General features: G+C 35.9%; 1 protein-coding gene across 3 annotated transcripts in view; it reads left to right on the forward strand.

The window, feature by feature from the left end:
- TLL1 (tolloid like 1) overlaps positions 1-17,076 on the forward strand; it is a 130,349-nt gene that overhangs the window by 43,175 nt on the left and 70,098 nt on the right. For 2 of the 3 annotated variants that reach the window (XR_005601743.1, XM_039550797.1), the window contains exon 2: positions 15,181-15,291. Coding sequence is in view for 2 of the 3 variants with exons in the window: in XM_039550797.1 (XP_039406731.1) it covers positions 15,181-15,291 (111 nt within the window). In the remaining variant the exon portion in view is untranslated. Of the gene's footprint in view, positions 1-3,024; positions 3,214-15,180; positions 15,292-17,076 lie in introns of those variants that run through there. The other variant, XM_020584732.2, reaches the window with a different exon arrangement.

The following is a 17,076-nucleotide window of genomic DNA, read 5'->3' on the forward strand; positions in this document are numbered from 1 at the left end:
TAATTCGTAGGCTAGGTTATCATGTTTTATACTTTCTACTTTTACCCACTCATTATCTATTTTGCAATTTTAATAAAAGAAAATTCCGATAAGACAGACAGACTTAAAATAGTGACTTTGATTTTAGTTCTATTTTGAAATATGGAGAATGGGAAAAATCCATTTACCAAATAGAAAATAATGTAATCATTAGAAAGGTTGTTTTCATACTTCCATGCTGGAACTAATAATATTTGATTCCAAACTTGAATAAAACATACTCGTTGATCTAGTGACAATAGGCAAGTGATGTTTTTGTGGTGGCACAAGAAGCTTTGCTGAGAGTGGGGGCTACAGGTGATCTTTATGGAGCAGCAGTGCTTCAGAATGCCCTGGAGCAGCTCTCTGGGTTGGGGTGTGAGATGCTGTGCAGCGCTGGGCCCTGAGGTGGGGCACGGGCTGGTTGTCTCCATCAGCTCAAAGGTAGTTAGCACTGCTCTGTGTTCAGCACAGGCTGGGCAACCAGAGCAACGGCTGTTGCATTTTGCCTTTCAAGGTTTTTGTTAGTACTGAAAGATCCCTGTGGAGTTAGCAGAGTACCTTATTTCCTTCAGATGTTTGGCTCATTTTATCAAGATAACTTATTTTAGTGCAAATCCAAAAAATGCCTCTTGAGATACCACAAATTGCCAAAAATAGATGGCATCAATCAAGTCACTCAGGCATAGGACTGGGAATAGAAGTACTGGATTTAGTAACTCAGAAGCTTTTTGGTGTTTTCTTCCAAATGGACTGAACTGTTGCAGGTGGAGTAGCACTGATACTTGTTTCTCCTAAAATCCATACTCTGTAGATCTTTAATTTACTACATTTTCTCGAGATTTATAGGAACCTTGCAATCATTTCCATCCAGTCTTGAGCTCCAAGGTTCTAGCTCACTTTCTCTAAGTCTCAGAAATGTGAAGTACCGTTTGTCAAAGCCAAACAAAAGCATTCAGAAGAAAACCCAACCCCCAAATCCCTCCTGCCAATTCCAGCTCTGATGCCTTCAGTTGCTCCAGAATGCTTTCCTGTCCCGACAGATGTTCCTCCCATGTTTTCATAAAACAAATGAAGTCATTTTAGCACATGAAGATGTCTTCTGTTCTCAAGCTTTGTGTTAGGTCATTTACTGCTCTTGAAGTGTCCCTTGTGCATTCATGATTTTCTAACACATTCATCAAAGTGAAAAGCTTTTGGGATGCCACAAAGACAGTTTTCTGATATATGCACAACCCAAAGCTATGCTTCTTTCTTTTGTCTGCCATGAAAAAAGCAATTAAGTCCTGTAGTACAGGATTTTTCTTTTTTCTTTTTTTTTTTTTCCCCCACATTATGTCTTGTAGATTACATGACAATTTTGTCTGTCCCTATTCTGCCTTATATCTTATTTAGGTTTTTGTTAGTTCTAAGATTAATATGTCAGTCCTTTAGTTGAAAATGAGTATGAAATTTCTAAAAATTTCTGGTGATTTATTTCTACTGATTGTACTGAAAAGCTGACTATCTTTAAATATTGTGCTTTTTATTCTGTTCAGGGATAGAAAGAAATTTACTTTCAGAACTAATGCAAGAATAATTTATAAACACAAATGTCACTGATTTTCACAGTTGTGAAGGTGCTTTTAATTGACACCTTTGCAGATTAATTTGTATGACATTTGGACGAATTGTCCACTTAAATGTATTTATACCAGTAATAGAATTGTTATGATAAAATTATTTTGGTTTTGGGATCCATGTTCTTGGGGAATAACTTATAACTGAATAACTTGTGATTTTCACAAAGGGGCTGTGATATTACAGCTCTCTAATAACTGAAGCAGTGTTCATGCTACCAATCCACAATCTGAACTCTTGTCTTCCTAAATGAGCTTCAAGCAGATCAGTTTTTATAATATGACAGTCTGTGGATATTTTAGTTGTGAACAGAAAATTTAAATCATTCCTTTGCAAACATAGGGCATGACCCAGTATCATTCACCTGAAATCTTGTCTGTCCCAAAATACACTGTACTATTTGAGCACTCTCATATTCATAGACCAATGCTATAAACAGCTTTGCTTTAGAGCACTGGCTCAGCAAATCCTTCTGTTTTGTTCTTTATTAGGAATTCTGTTCTCAGTTACTCTTGTATTAACTTGGGGAACCACTTAAGTATGTGTACTGACACAATTTGTATGTGAGAAACGTGGACAACTAGGATTATGATTTGCAGACCAGAATTCATATGAGAAGAGATAGTGGGTAGAAGAAAACATATGGTTTGTATGCCTGGTTTTTTTTTTCCTCCCACATGTGGAACACAAGTCTCTCAAATATTTATAGGAGTATGCCTTTTGATAATATAAGATTTGTCTCCAGCACCGTGTCCAAGAGTTAAATGAAAATGTTTTTTAAACACAGTAATAACACATATGGTCTACTTAAGGGCTAGGTGATACAGTAGCATGTTTTCTGACTGCTCTTTACTTGGTCAAGTGCTTTTCCTTGGTTTTCTACATATTCATATTTATTTCTGAATTGTTTGCTTTGGAAGCATAAAAGAATGAAGAAAGACCATCTAGGAGTTAAAGAACCTATTAAAATTCTCCATTTCCTAAAATGTTAATAGTCAAGGAAATCTGAAATATTAGACCCTTAATGATATAGGCTAAACAGCAGTCCTCTGAAAAAGTTAATATTTAATTTGGCATGTTTGCTCTGAATGTTAGCTATATTAAATATTTGTATTTTCTCTGAGCTTAAAAGAAGCTTAGTATTTTCAGCATCTTGTGTAATTCCTATTTCCAGAGATATATTAAGAGGTTATTTAAGGTCACCACTGTGTTGCCGTCAAAAGACGCAGCCCTCATAGCCAGCAGACCATGCCAGCCCAGGGTGAGCTGGCTAGAAGCATCATGTTTGGCTCATGTACTTTGTTTCAGCTGCTGAATTGTATTGAAAGACATCTGAAAATACTCTGAGACTAATTTAGGCAGTAACATCTTTATTAATTAAGAAACAGATCCATTAAAAAAAATTAAAAACTTAGTATATGTCTTCTCTGTATTCATGCAAACAGCAGCTGCAGTTAAGACTGTTGCAGTTGAAAAGGGAGAAGCTGTGTCTGCGAGCGGGATGGCAAATGGACCCTGGTACTCTGCTCCTGCTAACATATGGGCTGCTATTAGAGGAGCACAAGAAATCTGGTGGTAAGCAGTACATAAGGAGCTGCAGTGGCTTAATGAAGGCAAGAAGAGAAGAATAATAGACATGGAGAACAAGTCAGGATCTGTTATTTGAATTGGCCCTTTGGTTTTTCAGTTTGACATGCAAGCTAAAATGCCCTGTAAAATGGGGATCAGCATGAGACTGACATTAAGGAAATGGAAAGCCTAAGCAAAGTATAACTGTTTGCTTTCTTTTAAGATTTGTGAAATTCTTGAACCTTCACATAGCTACCATTTTACACCACAGAATGGTGTGTATTTAAATTCATGGGACTCAGGTGTTTCTCACCATAGGATTGATTTTATCTTAATTTGCTTGTGATGCACCAGCCTGATAATCAGCTGCAAACAAGTAGCAAACTGTAAGTCCTTATGTAAATCCTACTGTCAATATGCACAATTTAACCTAAACACTTTTGTGGCAGCCTGGGGGTGGCAATAGTGGTTGCAGCCTCACAAGTTTGGGGATAAATACAGTCCTGCAAAGAAATTATAGGGACAGGAGAAAGCTGAAGTTGTGTATTTTTTTTATTGTCCTCTCCCCTACCTCCTCCGCATAATTTCTGTGGATGACACTTGAATTACCACCGTGCCAAAAACTAGGAAATGAGTAAGTGTGGACTCGGTGCCATAATTCTCTTCAGAACGGGGCGGAGATTCTGCTGGCTTGCAGCAGAGCACTTGCAAACGGTTAATACTCTTTACTGGTTAAAAACAAGAATTTAAAAAAGCTTTTAGCAGATATGCTGAATAGTGCTTTTCAAGAGCAAACAAATAAATGCAAAGATGAAATGAGATTTCATTGTATCCATCAAGAGGCAAAATATTACTATGATTGTACAAGTTCTGTCTCAAGTATTATCATTGCTAAAATTTCTCAGAATATTAAGCTATGTAAGAATCAGATGTATGGAATATTAAATTCTAATTAATAACTTACTATTAGGCATTGGATAATATCAGTGCTTTTCTACTGTACATTTACTGTTACCTCACTAACTCTGAGGATCATTTTTCACTTTTTCTTTTACTTGCTGTGTCCAAAAAATAATCAGCAGCTGTGCAGAGTCTCCATGGGAAAATAAAACCCAACCCCTTAAATTACAAATGTGGGGGGGAGGGGGAAGGAAGGAAACAGTATTCAGGAGACAAGCAAAATAGTTGTGGTGCAGGAGACTCCTCACTTCTATTTTAAACAATTACATGAATTGGAAGATACAAAATTAAGCAATTGGGCTTCATCTTTTTGGCTTTATTGACTAAAATTTGTACTCTGGTAAGAAAAAAATGTGGTAGAAGACAACTCTTGAATATGAAGACAGAAGTGTAGAATTGCCTTGGTCCAATACCCAGAACTCACTGTATTAAGCACTGGATCACTGCCAAAACAAGCAGCATTAAGAGCTATTTAGTCTCTTTCCTTGTCTTTTCTGCAGAGCCAAGTCACAGAATGATGTGCTAAAATATGAGATGGAGTGACTTAAGTGAGGTTCATGACAAAAATCATGGAAACAGGAAGCTTCAGCTGATAAAGAAAATCACTTCTGAAACCTATAATAAGGGTTTATTTATATACAGTTTAATAATTCTCCATGTTTAAATATAAGATGATGCAAATGGAACAACATTTATTTCATGTGGTGTGATGACAACCTTGATCCTGAATGCCAGATAATCCCTTAGATATGCACTTTCCTTTCTGTGCCATTTAGCTTTCTGTATAAATCTTTGGTTGCATTTAATGATTATTCAGGATTTTCTGGTTTTGAGGTACTACTTTAGCCTACTTGGGATTTTATGTCTGTGAGAAAATGAAATACATTTTTTTTTTGTTTCCCATAGATGAGGAGAAGGTACAGAAGGGGAGGATTTCCACATATATCACTATCACTGCTGCTTTACTGTAACACTATTGTGACATGCTTATTATGTTCTAATGCCAAGTTATAAAGAAAGTGTTGCTGTGGCCTCTTATTGTCATAGCACAGTAAAATTACTAAGGGAGTTACCTCCCTTATTACTGATCTCCTTATCCACTTCTGCTCCACATTAACAACCTGTAACACTAGAGGAAAGATGTTTTGGTTGTGGAATTTCTTGAAGACTGGTATTGCCAAAGCCAGGTAGCTTATCTAAGCAGTTATTCCTTTTTTAAAATTTTTTTTATTACATTTCCTCCCCCCAGACAGCTGCTGCTGCTTCCCCTTCAAGGCTGCTATGCAGTACTTCTGCTCTGCTGGCTTTGGCCATGCTTGTGCTGTCCTTGTACCAGGACCTTTTCAGGGGGAACCATTCATATCTGACTTGCCTGGGTGTTTGTGGAAGAAGAAAGCATCCAGGAAAATATGCTTACAAAGGTGCAAGACCTGTAGTGCATATAAACCTAATCCTTCATCTTACCAGAAACAATAATTTTTTACTTAATTTTCTGACTTATTGCTACTGAAAGGCTGAGATGTAGAATTAAAGTTGTGATCAAAACTGATTTGCCCCACCCCATCAGTAGTCTATTTCCGTATAAATGTTCTATTAATTTTCTTCTTCATCTTTAAAAGGGATTTTATTCTCTGAAATCCTTACAGTTCAATAATGCCTCAATTCCACTGAATGGTTTGGAAGTTGCCTTTTTTCTAAAGTCTGGAGGTTGGAAAAGGATATAAAGGATTTTACCTCTATCTGTTTAGCTACTTAAACTAGTCTTTTGGCTTGTGCCATGCATTATCAGTTAGCTTGTAATTCACTTGGTTTGGTGCTGTGGCTCTGTTTTATTGGTGTTTGAATGAAAATGTCTAAGGCTTGCATCTTTGGGCAGGCTTTGTAGCAGCTGCTGTATCTGTCTCAGCCCTAGCAGCTGTTTCATGTAGGTGGCACACTCCGACTGACAACTTTCTTTCCAACAAGGATTTTTCTCCATTCGTCTGTATGTGGCTTATGTTTGAAGTTATCCATTTCCCTATTCTCTAAGTAACTGAATTAATTAAAATCTGTTCTTAATTTCGGAACAAATGATTTTGTTTTTCTTTCCAGTTTTATATGTTTATGAGTTTTCAATATTTAAAAAAAGATTTCACTTTAAGAGTGATAATTTTGCCTCACGGAGTCTGTTTTTTCTACTGTAAGAAAGCTTAGCTGTATAATTAATTTTGTAGATCTTGACCCTAAGGCTATCCAGGATAATGGAGTTTCAAAGTAAAATGAAGGTGAATATTATAGCATCATAGTGGTCACACAGGACTAACTGGGGTAATTATGACTGTTGTGATACTATAGATCTGAGTTTGCCCCCTGGTGTATTTTTCTAGCCTCCTTAATAAGGCAGAAGAAGTCAGTGTTTGCAGGTGTCTGGGGACAGCAAAAAAACCCTCATGACCTGTCAGCCTTCTTTTCCTACGCTGGGAATCAGAGTCAGCTATCACAAAATTGAAGTTCAGCTAATTCTGCCACAATGGTTTCTGCTAGGGCTGACGTGCACCCTTCCCAGGAAGACGGAGAATTTTCTCCACTCTCTTTGCTCTTGCGGTGGCAGAAGGAGCAACAGGCCCAGGAAATGATGGTTTTCTTGCATGTGGTTTCATATAAAGCAGGTCAGCATTTTCTGTGGTAACAAACATTAGCTCTGATTGCCCAATATTTTTGGCATTTGTGGATCTTCCCAAGAGTCACTGGTTTCTTGCTATGGCTTTCCTTTCAAAGTGGTTAATATCTGCTCTGAAGAAAGGCTCGTGTTTAAATTTATTTTTTATTAAACTTCTGATTATTTCTGCATACTAAAAACTTGAAAGAGTAGAAATAGTAGAAAAAAGTAATAAAAAATATTAATAGTAGGATGGATAAGTGGGTCTCCTTGAGATTACTTCTCTGTAGGTTAGTTTTGCCAATATCTGGCCTGAGGTAGTTATCAGTGGTGAAGAAAGTTCTTTGTGCAGCTGCTTGTTTTGCTAACAGTGTGCAGACACCCTTACTGTTTGCTGAGCACTGTCCTCTGCGTTCAGTTCAGTGGTTAAGCTGTTATATGAGGAGTAGATTTTACCAGCTACAAAGCCTGTGTGGTGTTGATGATGATCTTGCATAAAAAAAAAGAAAACAGTTACTGAAAGTCAGGAAGCTTGCCCTGTTGAGTAGCTTAACCAAGAACGAAACCTTTCACAGAGTAGCTGTTGCAATATTGAAGAGCCTGTCCTCAAAACACCTTGCAGTAAGTTTAGGGGTGAATCTTGTCCTTTTACCTAAGATTGCAACTTCTGTCATAGTTGTCTTTGCTTTTTTTGAAGTTTTAAATTTTTTTGTTGTACTAATTTTAAAGAAATATGAAAATTGTCACTAAAAGACAAAGCAGAAGGAAAATGGAATTGAAAAAGTCACTATTTTGAAATTAAGAACAAAGTAAAAATTGGAATTAGCTCAGGATAAATGGATATCTGTAAATTGAGATTTATCTGTGCTGCAAAGAAGCATATCTAGCAAATTAGTGTCCCCTTTCACAAAGATCAAGCTCTACAAATGTCTCTTTTGGAAAGTGAAGGTTCTACTCAGGTAAAGGGTGTCACAATTATTCCATTTTCCTTATGAGTCTTGCTTTATATCAGAGTGTTTCCTGCTTTGAAAAATTCAGGACATGCCCCAGTGCTGCACGTCACTCACCCCATAGCCCATCTGCATTGTGATGTGATTGCCATGCTCCTGGAAGGGTTGTCTGGAACGAGTTGGCTAGGATGGTGGATGCCTTTCCAGCAATTATTTCTGTTCTCCTACCTTTGTCTCTACAGCTGTTTTTCTGTGCCCACAGTCAGGTCCTATCTGGTTATTTTTCTGTCCTAGTTGGGTCAGTTTGGTAGTAACTTCATGCAGAGTTTGGCAAATAGTGTGGACTGGCTGTAGTGAAATGCTACATGCCTCAGATGGGGCTCCATAAGCGTAACTTGGGAGCAACAATAGGGAGTTGTATGCCCTGTTGTATGCTGTTTATTTGCCCCGTCTTGTTCTCATTTGAATGATTTCTAAGAAAAGTGTATTGCACCAGACTATACCAATAAGGATGTTGCCTTGCCACCATCCTACCTATAAATGTGAACACATGGTCAGAGGAAGGAAGGAAGCCAAAAGTGTTGTGCATGGAGAACACGGGAATTTTCTAGGGGCGAGTGACGTGAGGAATTGGTGAGTTGCAGGTAATGCTGTCAACGTGTAACTAGTGTCATTGAGCATTCGAGTAAATTGCATTAAAATTTGTGCTTCTAAGGCTACATCACTACCACATACAAGGTAGCTGATTTCAGGATGACTTTGTGTGCCCATGGGAGCTATTGTCAAGGGATGCCACGTTCAAAAGAATGGAGGAATGAATTTCTAACTGGTGTACGGTCTGGAGATGTTTACAGTATTCTGTCATCATTTTCTTTTCTGATAGAAATGATACTGTCCTCGGGGAGAATGGTTTTCTGATAGTGAGTTTGAAGAGAGAGTTTGAAAAATGGAATTGGTATGAGTATTGATGAACTTGCTATTTTATACAATTTATGTGGAAACATGGAAGCAGCCTGTCAGAGGTGTTACATCCCTTTTCAGGTGTGTCTATGTGAGCTTTTTCAAGTATAAAAGTTATTTCAGTATATATCTGTTATTTCAGTAACAATTGCTTAGAGCTGTGCAGATGTGGAAACGCTGCATGGTGAAAATCATGAAATATCTAACTTCTTTTTGATGTGTCTTTGAAAGTAGGCTACCTTGGTCTTCTATTTCATGCTGTTAAGGTTTCACTTAACTTTCCTTTTCTGTAATATTTTTGTCCAATAAAAAGGCAAATTGATTTGGATAATTATCCAGCATTTGGTTAAATTAACTTTCTCTTGAAAGTTTTGTGAGCTTTGTATGGTAACATGGAAATGTATTACGTAGTTACAACTGAAGGTAACACTCATGATGAGCAGTGATAGAAACAGTTCAGGGTGTGGTACGCAGTGTTACGCTTTTGGTTGTAGACAAGATCTTTTGCTGTTTATTTGCCCTGCCTTGTTCTCATTTTGATAATTTCTAAGAAAAGTGTATTGTACCTGAAAATATTGGAAAGACTGAAATAATTTGAAAACAATGGTAATACAGAATAAAGTTAGTTACAGTAGCATATGTTGGTTTCCTTGTAATGAGGTAGAATTGTCTTAGCTCTAGTCTTTCCATTTTCTGTTCAGAGTTAAAAGCAGTTATGTAATTTGTGAATGAATCGTATGGGATAAAGTGACTCACCAAGATAGAATATAGAGCACATAGCTGTGTTGTTACAGGGAAATACTCAATGACTCAGCTATAGAAGAGTCTGCTAATTAGAACTGCTGTACATGTGGGTTTGGATGGAGATCTGCCCTGAAGCTGTCCAGCACACTTTGTGGCACTACTTACTGCATTAATTACTTTGCTTCATGTTGGGTATCCCACCTTTAAGGGTGTTAAAGGAGCTCTTCAGATTTCCTTGCTGTGCCTTGCAGTTAACTAATATTTTTTGTTGTCCATTCTTGGCAGCTTCTGCAAAGGGGATAAAGCACAAACTTTCTGTGCTTTGCACTCCCAGTAGCATACCAAAATTTGAAGCTTTGCTTTTGCAATGCCTTCTAGAATTGCCTTAATCCTTTCATTGGTATCTCCTCAGTATAGGAGTAATCCCCCGTCAAAATTCTGTGTCTGCTCACAGGACAAGATCACAGTTTACATCTCAGTTTGAGAAGGTCTCAGCTGAACATGTTTCTAGCCTGTGGAGTTGCCAGAGCAAATCAGGTCCTGGGAATCGTTTCTGGGTGGTGTTGGTGTCTGCTGGGTAGCTGAGTGCTCCCAACCTACCCAAGGTCAAGTTGGTTTGCTTTGGCTATGCTGCTGTGCTGTAGGGACAAACACTATAGCAGTCTTGACTTACTTGCATTTTGTATGTTGTTACTAATACTGTTATGAGTACTATCAGAAATATATTTTATTAAAAAATGGCTGCTTATGATTTGAGTTTTAGAAAGCAGTAATAGTAGAAGAAATTGTGAATGAAGCTTGAAGTAGATAATTTTGTTATTGCAATTATAAGAATATACTCCTTTCTGTATTTTGCAGACTTACGTGCTAATTGATGTTTCAAATCCTAGAATGAGCCATCCTACTACATATTGCAGCCCTATGTATTTAGCAAATAATTTCTTTCTCCCAGCCATATTGAAAGTTTTGAAAGATGTTTTTATTCTCACTGTGTATGCTCATTGACTCATACCATGTGTGTACATCTATAAACAAAAATAGTTTAAATCTATTTTTTGAAAATTATTTTATAAATTTATTTATGTTTCTTTTCTGTCCTTAGTAGCATATTTTATTCCTTTAGAATATTGGGTATTTTTTGTGGTGATGGTCTTTTTGGGAGAGAGTAGATTAGCACAGAGAAGTTTGTAGATGAATAGTAATTATTTATCATGAAATAATAGATCCTGTTACAAGTAGTAGAGTGTAGCTGTAGTTCCTGTGCTTGACCTGTACTTTATAGATAATCTTATTTTTCCTTTCCATTAATATGGTTTGTGTGCCAATACTAAGGTGTGATTCTCTGGATGGAAAATATCTTTCACAGCCTACTGGTTTTCCTGTTTGTTTTCATGCTTATGAGGTGATTGTTAACAGGTAGCAAATTTAGCTGCTTTACATGGCAATGTTTTGTCTTTTTGAATAAAATAAGACCTTTTTGAGGGTGCTGTTTAACTGAGAGCTTTTGAGTTGTGTGAAAGCAGAACTGCATCTGCTGGTTAAACGTCTTCTCTGTTTTAACAGCTCCACAAAACTCCTTCTTCACTGTTACAGAAAAGCGTGCCTTTACTCGTAACCAGTTTTTGTCCGCCTTTCTGGAATTGATGCATGTATTTTCTCTGTTGAATTTGTATAAGTGCATCATGTTGCAGCCATATAAGACATGTAAAAATATAAAACAAATACTAACCAGCATGAAGTCTGGTATGACAGGGTATTGTCTTTATATCAAGTATTGGACAAAAAGATCCATTTTCATTTTTCTGAAATACCTTTACATAATAAAAGCTTTTTGAAATACTTTTCAATTAATGCTGTCTCAGATTTTCAACAGATATTTCTTAAGTTTATTGTCAATCTTGCATTTTCAAATTAAATTAAAAAGCTATCTGTAATATCAAGTTTTTGTGATCACTGATTATACAGGTAGGATAAGAGATAATATGACACAACCTGAAATAAGTAGAGGTATATTACAGTTCTGTTTAGCTCCCTTTAAAAGTTTTCCTATCCATTTGTTTCGGTTTCATTTTCTTGCCTAGTCAATTGATTGTCAGATTCTTGTTAATTTTCCAGGTGAAACTTATGATTTAAATATGTGTGGAAAATGAGTGAACAGCTGAACTGGTCAATTCTGTCAGAAGTTCCTTAGAGGGAGCTACTAAAGCTCTTAATCCTAACATGCTCTTAGCAAAGCCTTTAACATCATGCCTTGCATACCCAAACAATCCTCTGCTTGCCTTCTGTAACATTAAGATTGGTTTGTGACATGATGAAGTATATGGAGTGACTTCTTCAGATGGTTGCAGGCCATAAAAATTTTAAGGCAGGAGATAAAACTATGGTCTTCTCCTATTACAAAGTAGCTTGACACTTAAACTGGCATTCCAAAAAATTAAAGGATACTTTTAATAGTTACGGGAGATAATTTTTTTACTTTTTTTGGATAATTCTGTTGGGGTTGTGCTTTAGGCTTTGAAGGGCAGAATTTATCTTCACTGCAGACCTTTCATTGGAAAAAAGGTGGAATTTTAAAAAACAGTTATCAGCTCCCTTTTTGTCTCAGTTGCTGATTGTTTGGACTACATTGAAATTAAAGACCATCCTGTATCTTTTGCTAGGTAAAGTTAAATTAATTCAGAAGATCAGAGGAGTAGTTCAGTAGAAATGAAGTGACATTATTTAGACTGTTGCTAAAGTCAACTTTTATCAATGTTTCTGTGTTCTAGCATGTTTTGTTGTCTTCTGCAAAACAGAATTGCCTTGAGTAAAATGAACCAGTGGCCTGAAGAAAGTTCCAAACTTTCCATTATATTTTAATAAAATAATCTTACATATTTCTGATGTTAGTGTTTACTCGTATTTCTTTAGTATGTCAGAGAATGTGGCTGCTATTGGTCACATAGTTTACTTGTTTACAGTTATGTGACAGTTTGCACAAGCACTTATTATTGTATTACTGTGGTAATCCTATTGGTAAACTCAACCTTGTCCTTTGTTGCTAATCAAAAACTAGCTAATGGTCCAGGTGTTTAACAGAAATAGCTTTCTTTTCCTTTCTAACACAACAGACAAAGTTACTACACACTGCCTGAACACTAAGGTGTATTTTACATATGTACACACAAATTCGATACTTTTATGTTAGACAAATCCACAGGAATTAGTATTTCTATTTGTATTTTCATCTTTAAGTGAATGTTACCACAGTGAAGTGATAAAAGTGATAAAGATGCATCACCAAGAGTAGCGTAGACATTTTTCAATTTTTTTCTACTTTATTGTTAGTATGAAGTTTGATTTGCCTTGAGTTTTCCTGTTTATACATCAGTATTACACACAGAAACCAAAGTGATTTCTGCTCATGCATTTCTGTCAGTGGGATATCTTTTGCATCATCCATTGTTAATTTGGAATCTTCCTTTTGTTAACTCTCAATATCACCAGGAAAGATAAATGGCCTTGATATTAAGCTTTAGCACTTCCTCGAGTTTGGTGTGGGCAATCTCTGTGGCCTCTGCTGGGGCACACTTTATAGACAGAAATGTTAATAGTTCCTTCCTTTACAACTTTCTATTCTGTTTGTTCAAGTTTGCAATCTTTCCATGTAGAGGTCCCCATTATGAATGGCATTCAAGAGAAACCTCTAGAAGGTGTTTATAAAAGTAAATAATCAACCAGATTGGAGTCTACTGACTTTCTTCCTTCACTGCTCAAAACCCTGATAATTTGAGGTTTGTTTTTTTTTTCCTAGAAGCTTAGGGGAAAAAAGCCCCAAATATCTAGAGCTGTCACTGGCTTTGTGTCTTGATGTGATGGTAAAACCGTCCCTGGTGAGAACAGGATAGCTGGAGCAATGATGTCCCCAGTGTGTCTTGTGTGAGTGTGAGGCAGTGGCCCTTTGAAGGATAGTGTTCCAGAATGTGCTAGAGCTCACTGAACAGCTTCAGTAACAGTCTCAAATACTTGTGATTTCTAAGAAACATTATCTTGTGTAAAAAAAATTATATACATGGAAATATTAATATTTGGGGGAGATGTAAAATGTTGGTTATGTTTTGAATTGAAAATACTCCTTTTTAATTTCATTATTAACACTGTGTAGATGATCTGGGGGTTTTTTTAAAGGTATTTTACGAGGCAGATAAAAGCATATTGAACATAATTTCTCCTAGTTGCCTTGTGTTCAAGAAAAATAATGTAAGTTGGAGGAAGCAATATATCTTGGAGTTATTTAAAAATACCTTTTTGCTTAAGTAAGAAATCTTTTTTATACGAATTTGATTCAACACCAATGAATGTGAGCATTACATTCTGAGAAATGGGTAACTTTTGCAGCAACATGAAACTACTATGAGAATCTCATCTGATAAGTGGTCTTTTAAATGTGATATAAAAAACAGGCAGAGAAAAAGAATACAATTAGCAATAATGTTTAGGATCAGTTTGAATGGAGGAAGACATGAGAGACTGATTTGGTAACAGCTGGACTTTGGACTAGAGTTTAGTTGGGTGGAAGTGAAGAAAGCAGTTTGCTGTAGAGCTGTGTAACAGCCAAGCAGTTAATGATGTCTCCCTGGGTGGGGGAAAGAAGGAAAGGAATTGAAGATGACACCAAGATTGAATCCAGGAGTTTTGTGACTCTGAGGGAACAAAAAATAGAGCTATTGACAGAGGGAACAGGAAAAGGAAGAATTTGGATAAAGAAGATAAACAACTTCTTTCAGCTCCTGTTAATTGGTACATGCTCTGTTTACTTCATTCACAGCAATTGAGGATATGGCTGTTAAATTCAGCTCTAATGTTAAGTTTGAATTGGCAGGGAGATGGCAGGATGAAATCTCAGCAAAAATAGGCAGAGATGAAAGTTTTAGGTTATAGATCCTGAATTCTTGGAAGTGGGACTGTGTCATGGTCCACTGAGTTGTAGAGACAGCTTAGGGAAGATGAGTTACCTATGCAAAAGTGAAAAAGAAAAAAAATGAAAGAAAATAGAGCAAAAGAAAAAGAAAAGAGAGAAGGAGAAATCCACCAGAAAGGCAAAAGGAAGGTTGAAAAGAGATTGGAGCTTTGAAAAGCAAAGAATTTGAAAGCATCCTTATAGTGAGATTAACTATAAAAGGAAAGCATACAAATAAACAGAGAGGAAAATAATAAATAAAGTTTTTTTTAGCTCAGTTTAACAGAAAACAGATAATTATCTGAGGGAAACTTAATGTAATGTAGAAAGCAACTGAAACATAATAAAAACTCCTTCAAATAATTACTGTTTTCAAAAAAATATTAGGAAATGTAAAGGTTGTGTTTTCTCAGAAATATCTATATTTGACTTCATAGTTCAAATGTTCTCATCTCAGTGTCTTTTATGCTTTGTTGTATTTACATAGAGAAAACTACACGTTAAAAATTAATAATACAATGACACTACATTTATATTACTGCATTTAGGTAATGTGCGAAGAAACCAGATAGACTAAGATTTTGGAAAAAGTTATTTGTCTTTTACTAGGTAGTTTTCTTTTGTTCTTCATATAAAAATATAGATCAGTAAGGAAATACACATGATGTAAATATGTTTGTCATGTATTTTCCCAAAGGTTGTAAACATGGCATTATATTCTTCAGATCGGCTTTATTGTCCAAATAATTCTTCAATTAAATTGAGCTCTTTTTTATTTAAAGCTGTCTTTTGGGGAGATATTGCCTTAGATGATGAAGACTTAAAAATCTTTCAAATTGACAGGACAATTGACCTTACGCAGCACTCCAACGAAAGACTTGGCCATAACACAGGTATGTTATTTCAGCCTTGTTTTAATTTATTTTTCCTCTTAGTTAATTCTGTGTAGAAGGCAATCTGTGTTTTAAATGTGGAAAGGCAGTGTAATGTCTCGGATACCATTAGTTTACACTTAGAAAAGTTATTAAACAAAGACTATAAATTCATTTTAGGGAAAAGAGAAGCAAAAAATTGAATTTTATTCCGTCATTTCTGTTTAAAAATATCTTGTTGAACTGAGGAGCAGAAACTGGTAGGAAGCGTAGAGTCTACTCTGCAGGTGGTCATGTGGGAAAGGAAATTGTACAAAGCTTTGATTTCATCACTGAAAGTTCCTGATAGCAGAGCCCAAACACACTATAGAGAACATATGTGGTATCCTGGAGGCAAAATTGGAAGGCTGGCGTTACAACCCCTCCTTTTGCTCTTGTTACTGTTTCATCCAGTTCTGTACTCAGACCTAGAAGAAACACAAGAATGTGTCATCCTTGCTAGATCTGCCTTGTCTAAAAAACAACTATTTATTTGACATTTTAATACACGTTTCTATGCTATTGTTAACATACAATGCATTAGCACCAGAAGCTGCAATCTGATTAACAGAGGCAGCTGGGTATTCAGACAGCTAGATAAAGAGATTTTATTTATGTGTAAATATGTCTGTTTGCAAGAGAGAAAACATAATCCATTCCTAAATGGATGTCTGTCTAATGTCTAAAAATATTTATGCTTTCAGACTATGATTTGTAAGTTGATAACTGAGAATTTGTAAACTTTAAGGTTATGATACAAAAAAAAGCCAACTTACTGAGGAAAAGTCTGGAAAAAATGCTATTAGAAAATGTAAACATTTATTATTGAAATTTGTTTTCTGTTAAGTATGTTTTATGTGTTCCTGAACTGAGCTACCATAACTTTTTCCTGATAGGTGGAAAAAATTTTCAGACCAAGGAAGGAATTGAATTTAATCTTTCAATATTGATATATTTAAAAATATTTTTATTTTTTCTAGGTAGATGCTGTGATTAGAGTGTTTTTATGACAATTTGAAAATTAATTTTATCTCCTTTTACATCCACTTGTTTTTCCAAAACAGGAAAACTTTTGAACATTTCTAGATCTAGATTGCATTTTAAAATGTTAATAGAGTCAGTGGTCTCCCTGCTCTGCTCCCCTCCAAACAAATGGTTTTAATTGCCTGCGAAGATATTTCAGGCACTAGTTTTGTTGAAGAAATGTAGGAACAACACTGGTCATTTCCCCTTAAAGTGGATGCAGTCAAGTGATTTCTTTGGCTTGCTGACTCCTGTTTCTTCTTGCTTTTCTTCTTTTCTTTCTAACTGCAAAGTTATTATTTTTTTTAATTACCACAGAAAAGATGTACATTTCTAAGCTGTTTTAAAATTATATTTAATGTTCTATTACTTAGTTTTTCCTTTCTTACATGTTTTGCAATATGCACATTATCTTTTCTTGTGGATGGTATCCTATTCAGGATATTGAATCACCCCGTTAAGTATTGCTAATTCATTTGGATCATTCTTTTCTGCCTTTACTGCACAACAGGAGTCAATGCAATTGTGATGATCAGTGGGACTGAACTTTGGAGAACAAAATCCCTTAGGTTAATGACTTCATAATTGCTCTCAGAGAACCCTCAACATGCTTGATCTTTCCATAAAGAACATTAGAAAAGTCAATTTTATGCTTCACATATGTAAATTTTTTTCTAAATTTCCAACATTCTTGATGCTTAAACGATGAGTTTAGCTGGTTTTTGCAAACTGAACAGCCTAGTG

The sequence above is a fragment of the Corvus cornix genome, chromosome 4 (assembly GCF_000738735.6).
Source record: "Corvus cornix cornix isolate S_Up_H32 chromosome 4, ASM73873v5, whole genome shotgun sequence".
In the NCBI taxonomy this organism is placed as follows: Eukaryota; Metazoa; Chordata; class Aves; order Passeriformes; family Corvidae; genus Corvus; species Corvus cornix.